The sequence below is a fragment of the Trichosurus vulpecula genome, chromosome 8 (genome assembly GCF_011100635.1).
Source record: "Trichosurus vulpecula isolate mTriVul1 chromosome 8, mTriVul1.pri, whole genome shotgun sequence".
In the NCBI taxonomy this organism is placed as follows: Eukaryota; Metazoa; Chordata; class Mammalia; order Diprotodontia; family Phalangeridae; genus Trichosurus; species Trichosurus vulpecula.
Window position 1 is genome coordinate 176,248,032 of NC_050580.1, and position 21,324 is coordinate 176,269,355.

Consider the following 21,324-nt stretch of genomic DNA (forward strand, 5'->3'; position numbering starts at 1 on the left):
ATTTCTAAGCAGGTCATTCTCCTCCCTGTGCCCCTCCCCCCAGACTGACGCCACGGGTGGGCTACCCTTCCATCTCACCCCACAGTGGCCCACGTGAGGGCTTTAAGGCCGGGCTAGGCTCAGGTTTCTGTTTGAACTTGTAAAGCTCTCTCTCTCTTCGCCGGGGGTGGGTGGGAAGTGGGATCTGTGGGAGGGGGTTTTCGTCCTTCCTTCTTCCCTCTCTTAGTCTGATCTGATATATCCACACCTGTGTGTGCCTGCTAAGAGTAGCACCCCAGGAAATTCCCGTAACGCCTTCTTCCCTGACTCTCAGCTTGACAACTCCACCTTTTTAGTATCACACTTGCCTGGGAGGAAGCCCCGAGCAAGGAGGTGTAACATACCGCCGTTGGGAGGCTCTCTTGAGTCCCATATAACCCGTCTTAGACTTTGCCCAGGAAAAAAAAAAAGCTGCTAGTCTTTTTCCTTTACTCCCCAAAAGACGAATCAATCAGCTGAAAAACAAACAGGATCATTTGCATGTTATTTGCAAGTTAATTTTATTTTTAATGGCACAGAAACCAGAGATTTGACCCTTTCTCCATATCTCCCCATGCCTTTCCCTCCTACCTCTAGTATTTCTAAGTCTCTTTTCTCTTCCCTGGCCTGGTCCTAGTCTCAGTCCTCACTCCTTCACTCCCTCTATCCTCCAGCTCTGTTTAGTTTTGGAAAAAGTAGCTGGGTACATTTGGTCTAGAAAAATGAGTAGTTCACTCCTACCTTCGTATCTCATGTAGTTTTATGCAGGACAGATTTCCTTAAGGACAGACTTTTATGCCCATATGTGGCAAAGAGGGGGTTCCCTAGCTGCTTACATAGGCCTTTTTTTATTCCAGGGAAGCCAGTGGGATGGGCAAGGTTAGAGGAGATAAGTCGAGGAATTCAGAAGTCGAGGTCCAATCTTGAGGCTTCTCTTCATTATAGATAGCTTCTAGAATCTCAGGGTGTTCTTCCCAGGCTCATCAAAGACGGGAAGGAGCCCCTCCAGCTACTACTATAGTTTCTCCTGTGATGTAGCTAGCATCCGGTGAACACAGGAAAGACACGACGCCTGCACATTCATGAGGCTCGCCCATCCTGGGAAACAATCGTGATCATAATAGCAAGAATAATTACAGTTCACACATTAGCGTCTTACATAATCTCACTAGATCCTCCCAATAGTCCTCAGAGGGAAGAGGAGAAATAGGGAATAAAATGAAGTGGCTTGGATGCCTTGACCCAGCTCTTTCTAATCAACTGCCCAAAGCAAATAACATTTGTTGGTTAACAGGTAGCAAATATACTTCTAGGCAACAGCCTGCTCTGTTCCCTCTACTTAATATATATCTGAAAGGGTTTTTATAACTAAATGGTTTTAAGAAATACACTCCTCCTTCTCCTCCTGCTCCTCCTCCTCCTCCTCCTCCTACTACTACTGAAGACGGTATGACATGTAGACTTGTAGTTTGGAAGACTAGGTTCAAAAACAACCTTTGACCCACTAATCTAGTTGTAATCTCTGTATGCTTCTAACAACTGCCTAGAACTTAGATACTCAAGTTATATGGACAGGTAGCCAACTTCTTTGGTGGAGAGAGGTCCCCATACCAGGAATTCTCCTATAGTGATGAAATCACAGATCTTTCATGAGTTTATGTAATAATTATAATTCTACTAGAGTTGAGTCCTCACCCTGGTGACCCTGAGTTCTTTAAAAGGAATACAAACTCCAGGAGATCTTACCAAGCTGGAATAGGATTCAAGTACAGACTAGGTGACAGACAGTAAGTACATCTGTCCTCTGAGAACCAGCCTCTCTAAATTCAGGCTCCTCAACAGATTGGCCTAAAAGTGATGAATATTTTGGTTGCAGCAACACTCAAAGACCACCTATTATTCACCGAGGAATTGCAATGGGCATCCCTGGAGGGCAAACCCATACTAATGAAATCATAAGCTGCTGAAGAATTATAGGAGTCATATCATAATAAAATAATTTGGATTTTGTTCAGACTCGCCCTGTGAGTTCATCGATGTACAGAACTCCTAAAGTGAGGGAATCCCCTTTCCTGATGCACCCTAGCAAATACTCTGATTTTTTGCTCAGAGGAAGTCAGTCAATATGGGATAGAGATAGAATTTGGACCTATATTTTCTGGACATTTTACTTTTACATCACACTACCTTGCTGCTATAAAATGATGATGATAAATTACAAGTATACCCAGCTTTAAGAAAACTCAATATAAAAAACCTAAAGTTTTGTTGCTCTTCAGTCATTTTTCAGTTGTTCCTGACTCTTCATGACCCCATTTGGGATTTTCTTGGAAAAGATACTGGAGTGGTTTTTCATTTCCTTGTGCATCTCATTTTACAGGTGATAAGGCAAACAGAGTTAAGTGACTTGGCCAGGGTCATACAGCTAAGTGTCTGAAGCCATATTTGAAGTCACTGAAGATGAGTCTTCTTGACTCCAGACCTGGCACTCTACCCACTGTGCTACCTAGATGCCCCTATAAATTAAGGGGTAGTGGTAATTATTTATATTACAAAAGCTCCTTCCTTTCCCTAAAGATCACACCGAGAGTTTCCTTTAAATAGCAACATTTCCTAGTACTCTCACAATGTGTTTTGATTTGGCTCAATTTAGTTTATAGGCAGTTTTTCATTTCAGAAATTCACTTATTGCTTAGAGTGAGACACACCAATAACCACCATCATTACTGTATGTTTATCTACTCCCCAAATAGCTTTCATTCAATATTCATTCAACAAACATTTCCTAAGTGCTTATTGTGTGTCACATTTTGTGGAAGGCAAGGGAAAGAGCCAAAGATACATGAGACAAAATTCCTGCCTTCAAGGAGTTTACAATCTAGTGGGAAGGAGAGAATAAGACATATACACAGCTGAATATAATACAAATTAGAATAGATGATGGCATAAAGGGAGCACCAAACATTTACTAAAACACCTACTCCATACTTGTTTGCAATGTCCTAAAATCCTTTAAATGTTTGTGTATACTAGCATCAGGGACTTGTGTTCTACTCTGGGGGATGGTGCCACCACTTGCTTGATCTTCTGTGACACATCTGGATTGTCTGGGTGATTATCCCCTTGCAGTACTTCTCTTTCCTCACCCAGTTACTCACCAAATGAAGACCCTTACCTGGATATATTCAGGGCTTTCTTAATCTGGGTCTCGTTAGCCTCGTTTTCCCAGAACTGTTGGGAAAGGGGAGACACTGACATGACATTGCTTTTGCCCAAGAGGAAGACGCTGAGGGACCCTGAGAAAAAGGGACTGGCTTTGGTTTTTACTAAAGTGATTTAGGATTAGAAGCCAGGTGTAACATGGCCTCATCCTTTTCCTCCCCTTACCTACTTCTTCCCTGAGGCTTCTTCTGTTCTCCTATTTTCCATCCCTCTCTTTTGATCACTTTCTGGCTAGTCACTCCATTGGAGCTAAGAAGGGTGACGTGTGTCATCCTTGAAGGGGACACAGAAGAGATGGGGATGGAGGCTTTGGTCCCTATTTTCACCCCATATGTCACAAAAGAGAGGTGGGGGAGGGATGATATGGCAAGGGTATATCAGGAAGGCCAGGCTATTAGATTAGACATTGGGAAACTTAAGAAACAGATGGGGTCTCCTCCCCTGAATCCCCACAAGAAGACAGCCATCTCTTTGGAAATGAGGAAAGACCTCAGTAGGGATTCCCAGTGGGTGGGCCTTGAACCTCCCTTCCCTCTCTGTCTTACCCTCCTTACCATGGAGCTGAAGTTGGTCTTGATGAGGCCTGGTGCCAGGCAGTTCACTCTAATGCCCATTGGTTCCAACTCAGAAGCAAAGTTCTTGGTGAGTGCCAGCAGGGCTGTTTTGCTAACATTATAGGGGCCCAGGAACTAGATGGATGGAAAGGAAAAATGTGGTGTTTTTCCCCCAGTTTCTACTAATTTCTGATTTTTCTAAGTGAGGAGGTGGATAGAATCCTTATACTCTCTTTCAACACAATGTGAAATCATCGAGACTTGCTGGAATAGGACTTATGACTGAAATATGGCTCTGATAGTTTTTACCTTATTCAAAGGGACCAGGACAGGAAAAAGGGGTAGTGGTGGTGGTGGTGAGGTAGTATTGAATATTAGGAAGATATGGAAATGGCCTGGGAAACTGGTGGAGTAGGTCAGAAATTTCCAGATTCTTCAGATTTCTTCCACCAACAGAAAATCTCCACAAAAGGAACATAGAGCAGCAAAAATAAAAGGGGTAATGTAGGTGTCCTCTTAAGATAGCTTGAGAGGACCTCAGAAAAGACAAGACCTTGAGAAGCTGAGATTTGACTTGAGTGAAGTGTAGACATCTTCCAGGCTGGCTCCACTGAATCAAAAAATAGGAGGCCCTGAGGGTAGCTCTTTAGGGAGTCTTACTAGGCCTCAAGAAACTTCACCTCAACTTTTACCTCACTCATGGCCTCAAGAAATTTCACCTTACAAGAAATTAAGGAGGTGAATAGAATTTTAGAAAAGTTAGATATGATAGACCTCTGGAGAAAATTGAATGGGAATAGAAAGGAATATACCTTTTACTCAGTGGTAATGGCACCTACAGAAAAATTGACCACATATTAGGGCATAAACTCTCACATTCAAATGCAGAAAGGCAGAAATATTAAATGCATCCTTTTCAGATTATGATGCAGTAAAATTACATGCAATAAAGGGCCATGGAAAGATAGGTTAGAAGTTAATTGGAAACTAAATAATCTAATCTTAAAGAATGAATGGGTCAAAAAAAATCATAGAAACCATCAATAATTCATCAAAGGGAATGACAATAATGAGACAACATACAACAATTTACAACATGCAGCTAAAGCCGTACTTGGTGGAAGTTTTATACCTTTAAATGTTTACATGAATAAAATAGAGAAAAAGCATATCAACGAATTGGATATACAATTAAAAAAAAGCTAGAAAAAAACAAATTAAAAATCCCCAATTAAACACCAAATTAGAAATTCTGAAAATCAAAGGAGAGATAAATAAAATTGAAAGAAAACTATCAATAAATAAAACTAAGAGCTGGTTTTATGGGAAGAAACAATAAAAAGATAAACCCTTGATTAATTTGATTAAAAAAGAAGAAAACCAAATTATCAGTATCAAAAATAAAGAGTGAATTCACCACCAATGAAGAAGAAATTAAAGCAATAATTAGGAGCTATTTTGCCCAACTGTATGCCAATAAATCTGACAATCTAAGTAAAATGTATGAATATGTACAAAAATCTATGTTGCCCAGATTAACAGAAGAGGGAATAAAATATTTCAATAACCCCATTTTAGAAAAAGAAATCAACCAAACCATCAGTGTGCCACCTAAGTAAAGATCTCCAGGGCCAGATGGATTTGCAAGTGAATTCTACCAAACTTTTAAAGAACAATTAGCTCCAACACTTATAAACTATTTGGAAAAATAGGTGGAGTCCTACCAAATTCCCTTCATCACACAAATATGGTACTAATACCTACATTAGGAAGAGTGAAAGCGGAGCAAGAAAATTATAGACCAATTTCCCTAATGAATATTGATGCAAAAATTTTAAATAAAATATTAGCAAAGAGATTACAGCAATATGTCACAAGGATTATGCACTATGAAAAGGTAGGATTTATATCAGGAAAGCAGGGCTGGTTCAATATTAGGAAAACTATCAACAAAATCGACCACATCAATAACAAAACCAACACAAGTCATATGATTATCTCAATAGATGCAGAAAAAGCTTTTGACAAAATATAGCACCCATTCCTATTAAAAACACTAGAGAACATAGGAATAAATGGAGCTTTCCTTAAAATGAGAAATACTATCTATTTAAAACCATAGCAAGCATCATCTGTAATGGGGATAAGCCTTCCCAATAAGATCATGGAGGAAACAAGGATGTCCATTATCACTACTTATTCAATATATTAGCTAGACATGTTAGCTTTAAAAATGAGAAAAAAGAAATTGAAGGAATTAGAATAGTCAATGAGAAAACATAACTGTGACTCTTTGAAGATGATATGATGGTATACGCAAAGAACTGTAGAAAATCTACTTGAAATAATTAACAACTTTAACAAAGTCATAGTCTATAAAATAAACCTATATAAACCATCACCATTTCTGTATATTACCAACAAAGCCCAGCAGCGAGAGATGGAAAAAGAATTTCCATTCCAAATAAGTATATACAGTATAAAATGTTTGGGAATCTACTCACCAAGAGAAACCCAGGAACTATATGAACACAATTACAAAACACTTTTTGCACAAATGAAGAGACAGCTAAACAATTGGAAAAGATCAATTGCTCATGGGTAGGCCCAGCTAATATAATAAAAGTGACAATTCTACTTAAATTAATTTACTTATTCAGTGCCATACCAGTCAAACTACCAAAATTATTTTATAGAGATAGAAAAAATAATACCAAAATTCATCTGGAAGAACAAAAGGTCAAGAATATCAAGGGGATTAATAAAGAAAAAAAGCAAAGAAAGGTGGCCTTGCTGTAACAGATCTAAACTGTATTATAAAGCAGCCATCATCAAAGCTATTGAGAATTGGCTAAGAAATAGTGTGGTTGATCAGTGGAATAGATTAGGTACACAAGACACAGTAGTAAGAGACTATAGTTATCTACTGTTTGATAAACCCAAAGACCTCAGCTTCTATGTTAAGAACTCACTATTTGAGAAAAACTGCTGGGGAAAGTGGAAAACAGCATGGCAGAAACTAGGTATAGACCAACAACCTCTCACACTACTGACAGAAAGGCTGCACTAGCAGACCCAATACCCAATGAACAGGCTTTTAACAAAATCCAAATCCACACTTTGGGGTCCACTCTCCTCCTCCTTCTTTTCAGTGCTGAGGGGACCCCTCTATGGAAATTTGCTTTGACAGCCAGTGGATGCCACAGGAGGCCTCCAGGAGCCAAATTCATTCTGAGGCCATGCCGGACAGTCAGTGCTTCAGCAGACAACCCTACAGAGCTAGATCCAAAATGCTCAGGTGGTGGGTCAGTCAGCCCTGTAGCAACAGGATGAGGACTGAGGAACAGAGGTAGTAGGACAAGACATTTTGTGTGTGTGTATGTGTGTTTATGTGTGTGTGTGTGTGTGTATGTGTATCGAGGGAGGTGTATCACTCTACTAAACCTCAAGGAAAGTACTCAGCAAACGAGTAGGGCCAGTTCTATCCACTCAATTCACTTGGGACATGAACTAGGCCAGTGATTTGTAAATTGCCTAATGTAGGAGGAGGCTGAGATACTCTGAGATTGAACTCCCAAAGAAACCACCATGAGAGGAGAGAAAGAAAATGACCAATAGTGGAAAATAAGAGGGGTGGGGGTGGAGGGAGGGGAGACCGAAATTACCAAAGTTTCAGGGAAGAAAAAAATTCGAAAAGATCTAGAATATTAGAACATAAATAAACAAGGAAAACACTAACAGAAGGAAATACAGCCTCCAGACTCCGAAGGAGTTCAGGCATCCATGAAGACGTACAGCAAAAGAAAGAAAAATGATCCAGATGACACAGACTGCAGAATGTAAGACAATGGAATTACAACATGTCACTCCTGGGTGGTTCAAAAGTAAAATGAGAATCATGAGAGCATAATTTATGGCCTCCATAGCAAAAATAATGGGAAGAATAGAAAAATTGGAATATGTATTAGCAAGTCTCACCAAAGGAACAAAAAAGAGAACAATGAACTGGGAATGCAAATATACAGAAATGAAGGACAATCTAGAAGAAGAAAATAAAAAAAAAACAATGTTCAAAGAACATATCCCTACTAGGCAAGCAAAGACAGGAAACATAGAGACAAACTAAGGATTATAGATCTCTCAGGAGAACATGACAAGACAAAGCATTTGAGCACCACAATGCAAGAAATAATTGAAGAGAACAGCACAGAACTTCTGAACAGAAAAAATGAAATACCATTTGAAAGAATTCATGGGTCGCCTCCAGAAAAAACCCAAGGATGCATACTCCAAGACACATAATAGTTAAATTTAACAATTCAATTCAGAAAGAGCAAGAGGTTAGAATAAAGACTTTCAGATATAAAGGAAAGGAAATTTGAATAAGACCAGTCTTCACCCAACAGAAAAATCAGGAGGGAAGGGAATAAGATGTTCCAAAGAGCAATGGAGCTGAAGATATGGCTCAGGGTAACCTGCCCTGCAAATCTGAGCTTAACCATAAATGAAAGGTGAACATTCAATAACAAAGAGACAATTGAAATATTTTGGAAAGAAAACCAGAACTGAAGAGATTATTTGTTCCTCGAACACTCCAGATAACAAAAATGCAAGAGGGATATTGAATGCAAACAACAGCACGATAGCAGAAAGAGTAATAGGAAACTTTTTTTCTAAATGTATACACAGGAACAAGGGTGAAGGAGGGAGCCTGGTGGAGATCACAGTGTAGAGGCAAGCCTAGGGCATTGTGGACAGAACCTGATGACATCCTGCCTACAGGGGAATGAAGGAATTTTGTAGTTCTACATACAACAGGGAAAGGTATATAAAAGAGGAGGAAGGAAGAAGGAGGATAAAAAGAAATGTGATGTGTCTGGGTTTAAATAAAGGCTAGCAATGAGGGCAGGGTTGACCCCTGTGGTCTCAGTGAGAGACGAGAATGCAGAGGAGTGAGTAAAGAGGATGGTGGAAGGACTGAAAGGGGGAGGAGAGGAGATGTTGCTTTGGTGTTGGGAAGGGGTTCTGCTGACAAATGTGTCTATGAGTGAAGAGAGAGGTTGTGTGAAAGGAGATGGGGACCTTGTGCTGGGTGTGGTCTGGAAGATTTGGTTCTATAAAGAACCGGACGACTTGGCATATGATATTCCAGGAGGCAAAGGATCTAGTATTACTGCCAAGAATAACGTATCCCTACAGGGGAGAAAAGACATTTGTTGAAATAAAAGATTTTTAAAGCTATTCCTGATAAAAAAGGCCAAACCTGAGCAGAAAATCTGACATTGAATTGAGGCCTTAAGAGAAGCATAATAAGGTAAACATGCAGGAGAAATCATAAGGGAATAAATAAGGTTAAACTGTTCACATTCTTATGTGGGGATATCATACTTGTAAACCCCTCAGAACTTTATCATCCGAAGGAATATAATTACACAGAGGGCCTGGGTGTAATTTTATTACTTTGGGATGATCTCCAAAGAATAATAGAAGAGTGGGGACAAGGAATGCATTGGAAGAAGAGAAGAAGAAAGAAGAAGAATGGGGAAAATTACCTAACATAAATTAAGTGCCCAAGGAAGAGTTTATGCAGTATAGGGGACCATGGGGGTAAGGGGATGTGGAATGGGCAACTGAAACTTCACTCTCATCTGAACTGGTTTAAGGAGGGAAGAATAAACATATATACACAGGTAGGTATAAAAATTCATTTTAGCCAATAGGGAAGTAGGAGGGAAAGAGATTATTAAGAGAAGGGGCTGAGGAGAAGAGGGAGAGATTAATAGAAACAGTGATCAGAAACAAAACAGACTTTTAAGGAGAGGACAATGTAAAAAAGAAGGATAAGTATAAGAAAATAGGATGGAGGGAAATACACAGTTAGCAATCATAACTGTAAATTTCAATGGGATAAACTCATCCAGAAAATGGAAGATGATTGCAGAATAGGTTAGAAACCAGAATCCAACAATATTTTGCTTACAAGAAATACATAGAATTAAAATAAGAGGCTGGAACATAATCCACTATGTTTCAGCTGAAATAAAACCAAAAGCAAGCATCATATGTAATAGGGATACAATAGAACCTTTCTCAATCAATACAGGAGTGAAGCAAGGATGCTCACTCTCCGCACTATTATTTCATATAGTTCTGGAAATGCTAGCCACAGCAATAAGACAACAGCAAGAAATCAAACGTATTATTATAGGTAAAGAGGAGACATAATTATCCTTATTTGCTGAAGACATGGTAGTATACTCAGAAAACCCTAGGGAATCTGCAAAGAAACCAATTGAGACAATTAATAGTTTCAGCAAAGTTACAGGTTACAAAATAAATCCTCAGAAATCAACAGCATTTCTATATAATAATGCAAAACATTGAAAAGTAGTAAGAAATGCAAATTAACCCTGATGTTTTACTTCATAAAAAATTACAAAAAATAGCAATACTCAATGGAAGGATTATGGAATGATAGGCACACTAATACATCATTGGTAGAGCTATGAAATGGTACAACCATTTTGAAATGTGATTTGGAATTATGCAAATAAATTGACAAAAATGCCCATACCCTTTGAACCAGAAACTCCATTACTGGCTTATATACCAAAGAAGAGAAAAAGAAAATCCCCATGTACTCCCAAAATATTTATAGGAACATTTCTTGTGATAGCTAAGAATTAGATACAAAGTAGATTCCCATCAATTTGGGAACAGCTACATAGATTGTGGAATATGATTGTTATGGAGTATTACTGTGCTGTAGTAAATGATGTGTGTAACAAACACAGGGCAGCATGGAAAGAACTATACAAACTGATGCAGAGTGACGTAAATGGAGTCAAGAAAACAATATACCCAATAAATAGAAGGAACAACTACACATCAAAGAAGGGGATGTAACAAAATTATAAAGATCAAGCAGGACTTGAATGGACAGATGTTAGAAGGCACCCACAACTTACCCTTTGTAGAGATGAGAGGTTCATAGGTGTTGCACATTGCACAGGTTTTCCGACTTTTTCAATATATTGATCAGTTATACTGATTTTTTTCTTCTAAAAAAGCCACCACTATTTTTTAATGGGATGTCTCTTTAGGAGGGGGTCAGAGAGGAATACTTTTGATAACTGTGATGATGTAGTAAATAGAAATTATCAATAAAAACTAACAACAATAAAAAAGAAAAGCTATGGAGAACCGGAGAGCTATTCTAAGACTCGAAAGGGACAAATATTGTCCCAATTTTCCAAAAAGAGAAGAGGGAAGAATCTGCAAAATTGGCAGTGGGCTTGGCTTTGATAACCAGAAATTTCTAGAATATATTATTAAAGGAATGGTTGGCATCTAGAAGGTCACAAAGAAGATGGCTTCACCAAGAACAAGTCAATCCAGACTAATCTACTTTCCTTTTTTAGGCATCCAGGTGGCATAGTGGATTTAGCTCCAATGCAGCATCAGACACTTAGAGCTATGTGACCCTGAGCAAGAATTCACTTAGCTACTGTCTGACTCACTTTCCTCATCTGTAAAATTGAGATATTTTCAGATAGGGTTACTAGATCGGGGGATGCTATAGGTACAGTTTAATCTTTAATGAAATCTTAACAAAACAATTTGACAAAATAGCTATGGCAATTCTTATAGACAAGATAGAGAAGCAGGCCAAACCAGTGGTGTCAAACTCAAATAGAACCCAGGTCATTAATCTATATTTCAAGATGCCATCTGCTATATATATCAACTTTGTTTTAAAATACACCTTTATCTGTATTTTAGCTTATTTTTACTTATTTTGTTAATTCCCAATTACATTTTAAGCTGGTTCAGGCTGCACTCAGGAGTGTTGTGGGCTGTGTGGGGCCCACAGGCCATGTATTTGACACCCTTGGAGCTGTTTGAATGACTGAACCCAAAGGATAGTCATTAATGACTCAGTGTAAATTTAAGTCTCTAGTGAAGTGCCCCAGTGATCTGTTCTTGGGCCTGTTTAGATGGAGTCAGCAGCATTTCATAAGAAACTGATCTGAAGGTCTTAGTGAGCTGCAAATGTAATACTTATTAACTGAGTGATACAGCAGCAGAAAAAGGCTGATGTGATCTTAGACTGAATCAGGAAAAGCAAAGGAGCTACAGAGGGACCAAATAGCATAGCCAATATAGAGCTGGTTTAGGAATCAGGAAGAAGTGAGTTTAAGCCTTTTCTTGGATCCCTTCCTTGCTGAGGAACCTTAGACAGATCATTTAACCTCATAGAGTGCTAAGTAACTCTCTCAGACAATTAGTTTCTTTTTGGGGTGGGGTGGAAGGAGTCAATCAGGGTTAAGTGAGTTGGTGAGGGTCACCTAGCTAGTAAGTATCTGAGGCCAGATTTGAATTCAGGTCCTCCAGACTGGAGGGCTGGTGCTCTATCCACTGCATTACCTAGCTGTCCCTTCAGACAGTGAGTTTCAGAGTAGGTGCTGCTCTGCATTGGTAAAGGGAAGCTTTTCTAATAATGATGAAAGTACAGGTTAGGGGATAGTGACCTGGTCAGATTGTTTCTGAAATCCTGTGCTCAATTCTGGATACAACATTTTAAGGACACTAGTTAATAGGATAATGCCTAGAGGGAAGAGAACGAGAGTCATGGCCCAGGCAGGAGGGAGTCATGCTGGTGCTTATGAGGAAAAGAGACCCCCACCTAGGTTATCTGTCCATTTAGCGTTCAGTTTAGGTTATTTCTCCTGGAAGAAAGAATATGTATATCTGACTCTGTAAAGGAATAGGAGTTAAAATCTTAGGGCTGGAGAAAGTTGGGTATGGAGAGAAGAAAGTTGGGTATGGAGAGAAGGAGGACAGATACTGAATAGGGGAGTGATTTACCTTGCTGGGCGTGAAGGCAGCAATTGAGGACACAATCACCACTGAGCCACCTCTGGAATAGACAATGACACTATTGTTGCATTGTCATGTTAGAGACCCCCTACCCTTTTTTCCTTTCCTTTCAAATGCATGAGGGGTATCTTTCCCTCATTCCCACTCTAACCCCCCACCACCACACAGGTCCCGTTTGACTCCTGTACCCTTGCTTCTTCATCTCTGGCACCACCGCATTCATTAGCAGGGCTGTGGCCTTCACATTAACATCCAGAGTCTGAAATGGAAGAGGAGGAAAATCAATTATTGGGAAGGGAATGTGAAGAAAGACAGAGTGATAGGTCATTGAATCAGGGTTAGGGCCAGCTAAGCAAGCACATGGCCCTGTTCTCCCTGTCTCCAGAGACAAGGTGAAGGCTGAATCCACCCTGATGGTCTTGTTTTGATCAAAACAGACCTGAACATGGAAGGCTACCATGGAATTTGCTTGGCACATCTGGGGGCCTTCTGATTGGGGATGTCATGTAATTAGTAGAATGTAAGCATCTCGAGGGAAGGCATTGCTTTCTTTTTGTGTTTGTCTATCTCCAATGCCTATCATGGTGCCTTGATTGTAGGCACTTAAGAGATGCTTATTCATAGATTTGAAGGTAGAGGGGATTCCAGAGGCCATTTAGTCCAGACCCTTCACTTTAGAGACAAAGAAGAGATTTTAAGTGACTTGCTCGTTGTAAATTAGATTGCCGCATTACCAAATTACCATGCCGCAAGAATGAATGGAGTTGAGAATCTCTGGGGCTATTCCATACAAGAAAACTGAACGTCTCAGGGATGGCCCAATCCAACCTCAGATGTGTGTCTGAGGTTATTTTAACACTGATATGGTCTTTGGGAAGGGCAAGTGGGGTACTCCTGTGTTTTTCTGGCCACATTTTCTGGAAAGTGGGATCATGAGGGAGAACCATTGTGACGGGAATTGGGATAATGAATCCTGAAATGCTTCTATCCTATTAATTTAAAAAACAAAATATGCAATAGGCAGGATGGTGTTGAAATGTTGAATTTTGAATCGGAGGACCTGGGATCAAGTCTCAGCTTTCTCACTTGCTACAGGAGTGACCTTGAAGAAGTCACTAAAACCTCCCTAGACCTCAGTTGTAAACCAGAGGTTACATCTCTCTCCATCTGTAAAATGAAGGGGTTGGATTACATAACCTCTGTCTATAATGATGTGAAAATCTGGCACAACTACTTGGCTCCCAAACTGATTTCAAAGCTGTCTTGAGCTGGCATTGTATATTAAATTAGTCTCCTTATCTCAAAGAAGACTATAACCAAGTTGAGGAACTAAGTAATTGAAAAAACAAAATTTCATCCTTATGAAGGAAGTGTTTTCTTTTAGTTTACCTCAACCACAGTGTGAGGAAATCACTGATAGAGCAAGAAGCAAACTGCGGAGAGATTCTGAACAATTTAGCATATCTAAGTCTAGTGTGAATGTTAATTCTACCAAACAAATAGAAATATTTTAATTAAGAACCTTGTAATTGCGGAAAAGTAGGCATGTGGAATTTATCACAGAAATATCATTGGAATCATATGCATTAATATGGCACAGGGGGTTGGCCACATATGTTTATATTCTAACCTTCTTAAATGTAAATGTAGCAATTTTCTCTTTTTCTTCATTCATTCATTTATATATCTATTTTTACAAATTGTGCAATATTCTTAAAGTGATACAATTTGGATCATCTTACCAGAGATGATAGTTATTTCATAAATTATCAAAAAATATGTTCATTTTTGCCAACCGAAGTGGAGAAGTGTGGGTCTCTTAGTTGAATGGTCGATTTTATGTCATTGTTATATTATCTTCTAAATGAGGCATTTGGGATATTGCATAGTGTGTTGGGATTGGAGCTTGGAGCATTTGAATTCAAATCTACCCTCTGATACCTGCTACCTGTGTGATCCTGGGCAAGTAACTTAGCCTGTCTCTCAGGCTACTAAGTCAACCCTGCATCTGTGGAAGGATTCACCACACAGGGAATTTCCTACTCTGATCAAATGCAAAGTTCCATTATTTTGTAATCTCTCTGTCATGGATATTGTCTAAAGAAGGATATTGAGGTCAAATTGGGGAAGGTAGGCAAAGGAAGTAGGGACAGACAAATGGAAAGGGAAGAAACTGAAGAGAAATATGAAGGATGAACACAATACAAGGGTATACGGGGTGAGTGGGGTCTTCCAGGGTAACATTTGGCCTCCTGAGTTGGAGGTGAGTCACTTGTTCTGAAGAGAACTAAACATTTCCTTGGTAAAATAGACCATTTTCAAAGCTCACCTCTTTGTTACTTTAACCCTTTCTCACCTTGTCCCATATCTCCTCACTGGCGTCCACCAGGTTGCCAAAGTAGGGGTTTGCAGCAGCATTGGAAACCAAAATGTCAATACCTCCATGACGGTCTATAGCCTGGGAAAAGGAATGTGGTCAGAGCCAGTGACAAGGGTAAAGTGAGGGATGCTCAATTGGAAACTTCCTTCACGAGTGGAGATCAGCTACTCATTACCCAATTATCATTGTATTAATGAGTTATCTGTGATAACCATGGCTTTTTCATGGTCACATAGCCAGTATGTGTCAGAGAAAGGACTGGAACATAGGTCTTCTTAACTCCTAAGCCATTCCTCTGTCCACTGTACGATAGCACCTCACTCTTAACAATCTTCCCTTAGTTTTTGTGAAATTACACAGTAGTACTTTGTTAAACTATAATACAGAGTTTATAATTGTCACATTTGACATTTTCTGGGTTTCATTTATGGCCAGGATTTGGTGCAAATGTGGACCTTATCAACTTGTTCAGGTGATGCCACTTTTTAAAGTCAATATTTTATTCCAATAAATATTAAAATTATACAAAGCCACATATACATTAATCAAATTCCATTTAAGAAATCCATTCAGTCACAGTCCTTTACTTTTCTACCTACCAAAAAAAGTTTTTTTTGAAGTGATTGCAGTAAAACCTGTATAGGAATGTGTATATAGGGAAGTTGTCTTGCAATCCATGTCATTCACCCATAGAGACATCTTGGGCCTATTGACAATATTATGTGCAAAGGCCAGCTGTTAAGGCAGCCACTCTTATAGAAAATATTAGATAGTCTTTCTAAAGAGGTTTTACTATATTAACATCAAAGCATTGTGCAAAGTACTGCTGTGTTGTCATAGAAAGATTGTATGAAGGGAACTCTCCCTCCCCCTGCCCACATACACACACAACCTGAGCCACACAAACACAAGGTTCTAAGTCCCTACACTGATTTTCCTGACTAGCTTTTGTAATATAGATTAAATCCTATTACAACTTGCTTCTTGGAGTCATGATTATGTGTAAAGGAAGTACCTTGGACAGATGGTGTTGCATGTGTAGACATTCTGGAGCTGGTTCTGGTCAGATAACTGAGTGGTAAAGTAGAGACTTTTTGTTTTTTACTCATTTAGTGATTCCTTTGCATGAGCAAAGACAACTGGTGGAAAACTGTTGAGATGGGGAGAAGCTATGGGGTCCTCGGTCCTCTGAGACAATATGGCCCTGTGAGAGGGTGTTGGTCCTTGGTCTCTTTCTCATTTGAAGTAAAGGAAGTTGGAGTCTCCATGAGCTTGTGAATTTCTAAAGGTACAGAGGGTGACTCAGCATCCCTGAATTCTAGAGTCCAGAGGGTATTTGGGTGTTCAGTGCAGCACTGATTACCCAAGGAGTGGCCTTTGGGACCTCAGACCCATGGTACTGACACAAGATTCACCTTTGGACCAGAACTTGGAGGGACCAAGAATAATATATGGGAACTGAGCTAGAGCCTATTCTCCTGGTGACCAAGGCAGTACAGGGTAGTGTACTGGACTGGCAGTCAGAAGACCTAGCTTTAAATTTTACCTTAGACACTTAATTAGCTGTGTGACCTTTAGTAAGACACTTAAACTTTCTGTGCCTCAGTTTCCTTATTTGTAAAAATGAAAGGCTTTGCTGTCTTTAAGGTCCTTTCTAGCTCTAAATTTACGATCCTCATTAGATTTAGCTCAGCTTAAAATTAGGTAGCATTTTAAAATATTATAATTAATAACTGTTGTTTTCTGGCTTTGCTAAAGATATATCTTTTGTGGGAAAAGTGTATGTTAATGGCAAAGCATGCTGATTTGTTCTCAGTCAGCTATTCACATGGGAAATTTAACTTTTTGGGCAGTTTACCACTAGCCACCTGCTGGCAGTTACATAAGCGTAGTGCCTAGAAAATAGAAACTACTGGAGGACTAATCCTGGGAACACAAAGCTATAACATGACAGCAAATGTCACAGATGTCACAAACTTCTTTTCAACCTGTCCTTTGACCAATTACAGCTCTCGTTGGCTGTATCCCAAAATTTAGCACTTAATGATATAATGTGTTGTAGTCTTTGCCATTACTTTAGGGCTATCTATCTAACTAGGGCTAACCCAATTAACCCTAAATGAGCTCTTCTGTACAGCCCAATAGTGCCTAGAGGAAGGGTGGGAGCGGAGAAGGGAAGGAAGCAGACATTGACATGGTACCTACTATGTGCCAGGCACTGTGCTAAGTGCTTTCCAAATATTAATTCAGTTGCTCCTCACAGCAACCCTTCAAGGTAGGTCCCCATTTTACAATTCAGGGAACTGAGGCAAGCAGAGGTTAAGTGTCTTAGCCAGGGTCACACAGCTAGTAACTGTCTGAGGCCAAATACGAACTCAGGTTTTCCTGATTCCCAGCCCAGTGCTCCATCTATGTGCTGCCTAGCTGCCTCCGACTGTCTGGAACATTGCTAGTCACAGAAAAGGTAGAGGAGCAATGAGGTATAGGAGATAGCATGCTGAAATTGGAATGAAGAAGATCTAGGTTCAAACCCCTCTGTTGAGAATTATGATTTAGCTCCATAACTATGGGGAAAAAATTACAATAAAACATAGATAAGATTACTTTTTAGAACTAAATCAACATGCAGCCCACAGGGATCCTTACGTATGGCTTAGTGGCCCCCATTGTATTTGAGTTTGACCCTATTAGAGTAGATGGTCTCTAAGCCCCCAGTAAGTTCTAATTATCTATAAACCTATGGAAAAGGAACTTGGACTAGGGAGCCTCTGGATGCTTTTTGATTGACCGAAGAAAAACGCTATGCAAATGAGCGTTCTTTTATATGGGGAAAAGGTATTTAGGCTAATCATTAGCTCTCACATCTTATGTAATACATGGGTCAGTAATACTAACTAAGTAATAATGAGTAATATATTAATACTAGTTGGACTTTAGAAAGGAAAAGGGATGCTCTCTCTTTCCTGTTGGCCTTGTGTCTCTGCTGCTCACCGTGGCCACCAGTTGTTTTCGATCCTCGGCCTTTGCCACATGGCACACGGTGCCCGTCACACTCAGCCCCTCCTTCTGGAGCGCTGCCACAGCTTGATCCACGTTCTTCTGCTTTCGGCTGCTCACGATCACATGGGCCCCATCACGGGCCAGACGCTGAGCAATGGCAAAGCCGATCCTGGGGGTAGAGATAGGAGGAAGATGCTGTTCTAGTCCCAAACCAGCCCGGCCAGTCCATTGGCTTTGTCCCAACCTGAGCCTGAGATAAGAACTGGAGTTATATTTCACTGAATCCTGCACAGAGAGTGGACTCCATAGCCTATAGGAGGCTGTAAGGAAGGAGGACAGAGGCAGTAAGCTGAGTACTTAGAACTCAGTACTGAGTACTTAAGCATAGCCTAAAGATGAGATTTTTGGCATGATTTGATGAGATGACACATAGACCATCTTTCCCCCCAAATATCTTCTGAGCCAGCTGGGAATGTCATTCATTTGTTGGGGTTAAGCCTTGCCCTTCAAGAATTCCTTTCCGTCTATAGTAGCTGTCCATGAACTGTCTCAGGTATCCATGGATAGATTTCAGGACATCTATGAACCTCCTGAAATTAAAAAATAAAAACACCAAAAAAAAAACCTCATATGGTGGAAAGTACACCTTCATTTCTACTAATGTAGAACTAAAATTTAGTATTTCTCTCAATTATTTGAAAAACATTATTCTGAGAAGGGGTCCATTGGGTTTGTCAGACTGCCAAAGGGATCCATGACACCAAAAAGGCTGAGAACCCTTATTCTAGACAGAATCCAGGCTTAATACACCATCTCCTTATTTCTGCTGCAGGGTACCACCTGGTGTGTGGGGATGGAGAATGGAGGACTGAGCTCAGAAGGTCAGGTACACTGCTTTCAGGCTAAATCTGTGATACCTATCATCACTGTCTAGATTCCTTTTTAGATGGTCCCTGGGCACGCTCAGGACTTGAATGAAGACCCACAGAGATATCTGGGAAACATCCCATCCACAAGGGACCCTGAGTCCCTCTCCCAGTGGGTTGGTAGCAAGGAACCACACATAGTAAGACAGAAGGAAAATGATAGGAGCTTGTGACCATCAGAGATGAGTCACCTCTTTTGGGAGCTCTGCTTGGCATTTTACAATCCCATGTATGGGTCAGCAAATGGCGTCTGAGGCTGGCCAGTCATATATCTCTTCACTGTTTTCTTGGACCACCCTCAATAACTCCATAGGGCCTATTTTATCCATTAAATCCCCAAATGTAAATGTAATCCGCCTTCCACTGAACTCTGATATTATCCACAGGCCCAGGAAGGCAGAAGTAGCCTCTGATAGTTTGGGAACATGGGTACTGAAGGGAGGGAAGCAGGCAGCCCTTAAGTGGGACATTACGATGGGGAACTCCTGCCACTTGGATGGGAAGGGGGAGAGGAGAATGGCAAAGGAAGGGGAGAATCGGACATGAGGGGTAGGCAAGGTGGGATAATTTTTAATATTATTTTTCCATATGCACATATTTTAGACATGTTGTTACAGTGAAGGCCTGTTGCTTCTGGGGGACAGGATCATGCAGGATGTACAATTTTCAAACCTTGCCTCTGTGTGTTTGAATTTCTTAGCTTGGCTCTGTTGATGTGGCATAGGAGCAATTAGCATAGGCAGTGTTGGCACTAGTTATTTTAGGGAGACAAATTATTTTCTCATACCAAGGGTGGCAATCAAGGGCAGATGGGGAGGACCTATAATAATAAAATCATAATTAGCATTTATGTAGCATTTAAAGGTTTGCAAGTCGTACTATATGTTATCTCTTCACAGAAGCCTTGTGAGGCAGGTGTTCTTATACCCATTTTAGAAATAAGATAACTGAGGATGACAGAAATGACTTACCCGGGTCCCACAGTTACTTAGTACCCCAGGCAGTTTTCAATCTGAGGTTGTCCTGATTTCAAGTCCAATGCTCTGCTATAACACCTAGCTACATTTGGGGTGCCAGGAGATTGTAATGGAAAGAGGAATGGTGAGAAACTGAGTCTAGGGATAGGATTTGGTTCCTAGGGTTTGGAGTGGGTTATGTGTATGGGAAGGGCTAATTATCAAGCAGTCTACAAACACCTATGAAGTCCCCACTATATGTATTAAATCCCTACCCTGTGCTGGGGGCTGAGGGTGCAAAGAGGAAAGTCAGACTGTACCTGCCCTTAAAGAGCTTACCCTCTGGTAGCAAAGAGAATGAAAACAGGAGGTCTCTGGCAGGAGAGTGAAGGTCCCTAAGGTGAGTGACAGTTAACAGGTGAAAGGGCAAGAGAGTAGGAGGGAAGGCTCAGAATTATTAATGTCCTGCAGGCAGGCTGTGGATGGGGCATAGAGGAACCAGGACTGGACCTAGACTGAGCAAGGCCTGAGTTCCAATCCTATCCCTAGCTGTGACGATGGGTATGTCAGGTATTGTTAGTGCATCCATCTAGTAATGTTCCCCCTCCTGCCTGGTACCTCCATGAACTACACCCTTTTATGAGGCACAGTTTAAAGACCAGCGTCTGCAGGCTATCCCGTAGAAGGGGAGGCTCTTCCAGTCTTTAGTTTCTGGGGACTTGCTGGGAAGACACTCACTCACCCATCAGTGGAGGCAGTCACCAGGGCTACTTTGTTCTGTAACGGCCCCTGATTGCTTCTGAAAGTTCCAGCAGCCTGGTTGCTCATGTTGACAGATTTCAAGATCTTAAAGCAAGTAGTTGGCAGGAAGGCTCTAAGCATATTGCCGTGCAGAAATGGACGACTTACTCAACATGCAAAGGTACAAACAGACTAGCCTCCCAACCTTAGCTGGGCTGGTTTACTTTGGTTTGGGTCCCTCCCCCTACTTCCCAGGCTTCAAAATTAAAGTGTCAGAGTAGTGGTAGTGGAGGGGGAGAGAGAGGAGCTGGTACTTAGCCGGAAGTAGCGTGGGAATGGAACAGGCCAGGGGCTCCCTCTGCTGGCACACTGAGAACCTAGTTGGACTCTTGCTACCACTTGGCTGGAGGGAAGCTCTTGTCTGGGTCCCACCCTCTGCTCACTGTCTGCAGATTCACTCTGTTCAGAGCTCTGCCGTGGCATAGGCACTAATCATTCATTCCAATACGCTTCAATTGATTTTGTTTCAAGAAACATTCATTAAGAGTGTACTAGGTATTGAGGACAGAAAGAAAAAATGATATAATTTTTACCCTCAAGGAGTTTACATTCACTCCATGGGGGTGGAGTTAGTGATGGAGATAAGT

At 40.6% G+C, this 21,324-nt stretch overlaps 1 protein-coding gene across 1 annotated transcript; it reads right to left on the reverse strand.

Moving 5' to 3' along the window:
* Window positions 1-511: 511 nt before the first annotated feature.
* On the reverse strand, window positions 512-20,911 carry LOC118828895 (dehydrogenase/reductase SDR family member 4-like). The gene is made up of 8 exons (XM_036735780.1): window positions 20,679-20,911; window positions 18,046-18,223; window positions 15,031-15,132; window positions 12,863-12,933; window positions 12,663-12,714; window positions 3,795-3,929; window positions 3,194-3,249; window positions 512-1,116 (listed from the first exon to the last, which is right to left on the reverse strand). Exons 1-8 carry the CDS (start codon window positions 20,816-20,818, stop codon window positions 1,002-1,004), a joined length of 849 nt encoding a protein of 282 aa, XP_036591675.1. The 5' UTR covers window positions 20,819-20,911; the 3' UTR covers window positions 512-1,001.
* Window positions 20,912-21,324: the final 413 nt, after the last annotated feature.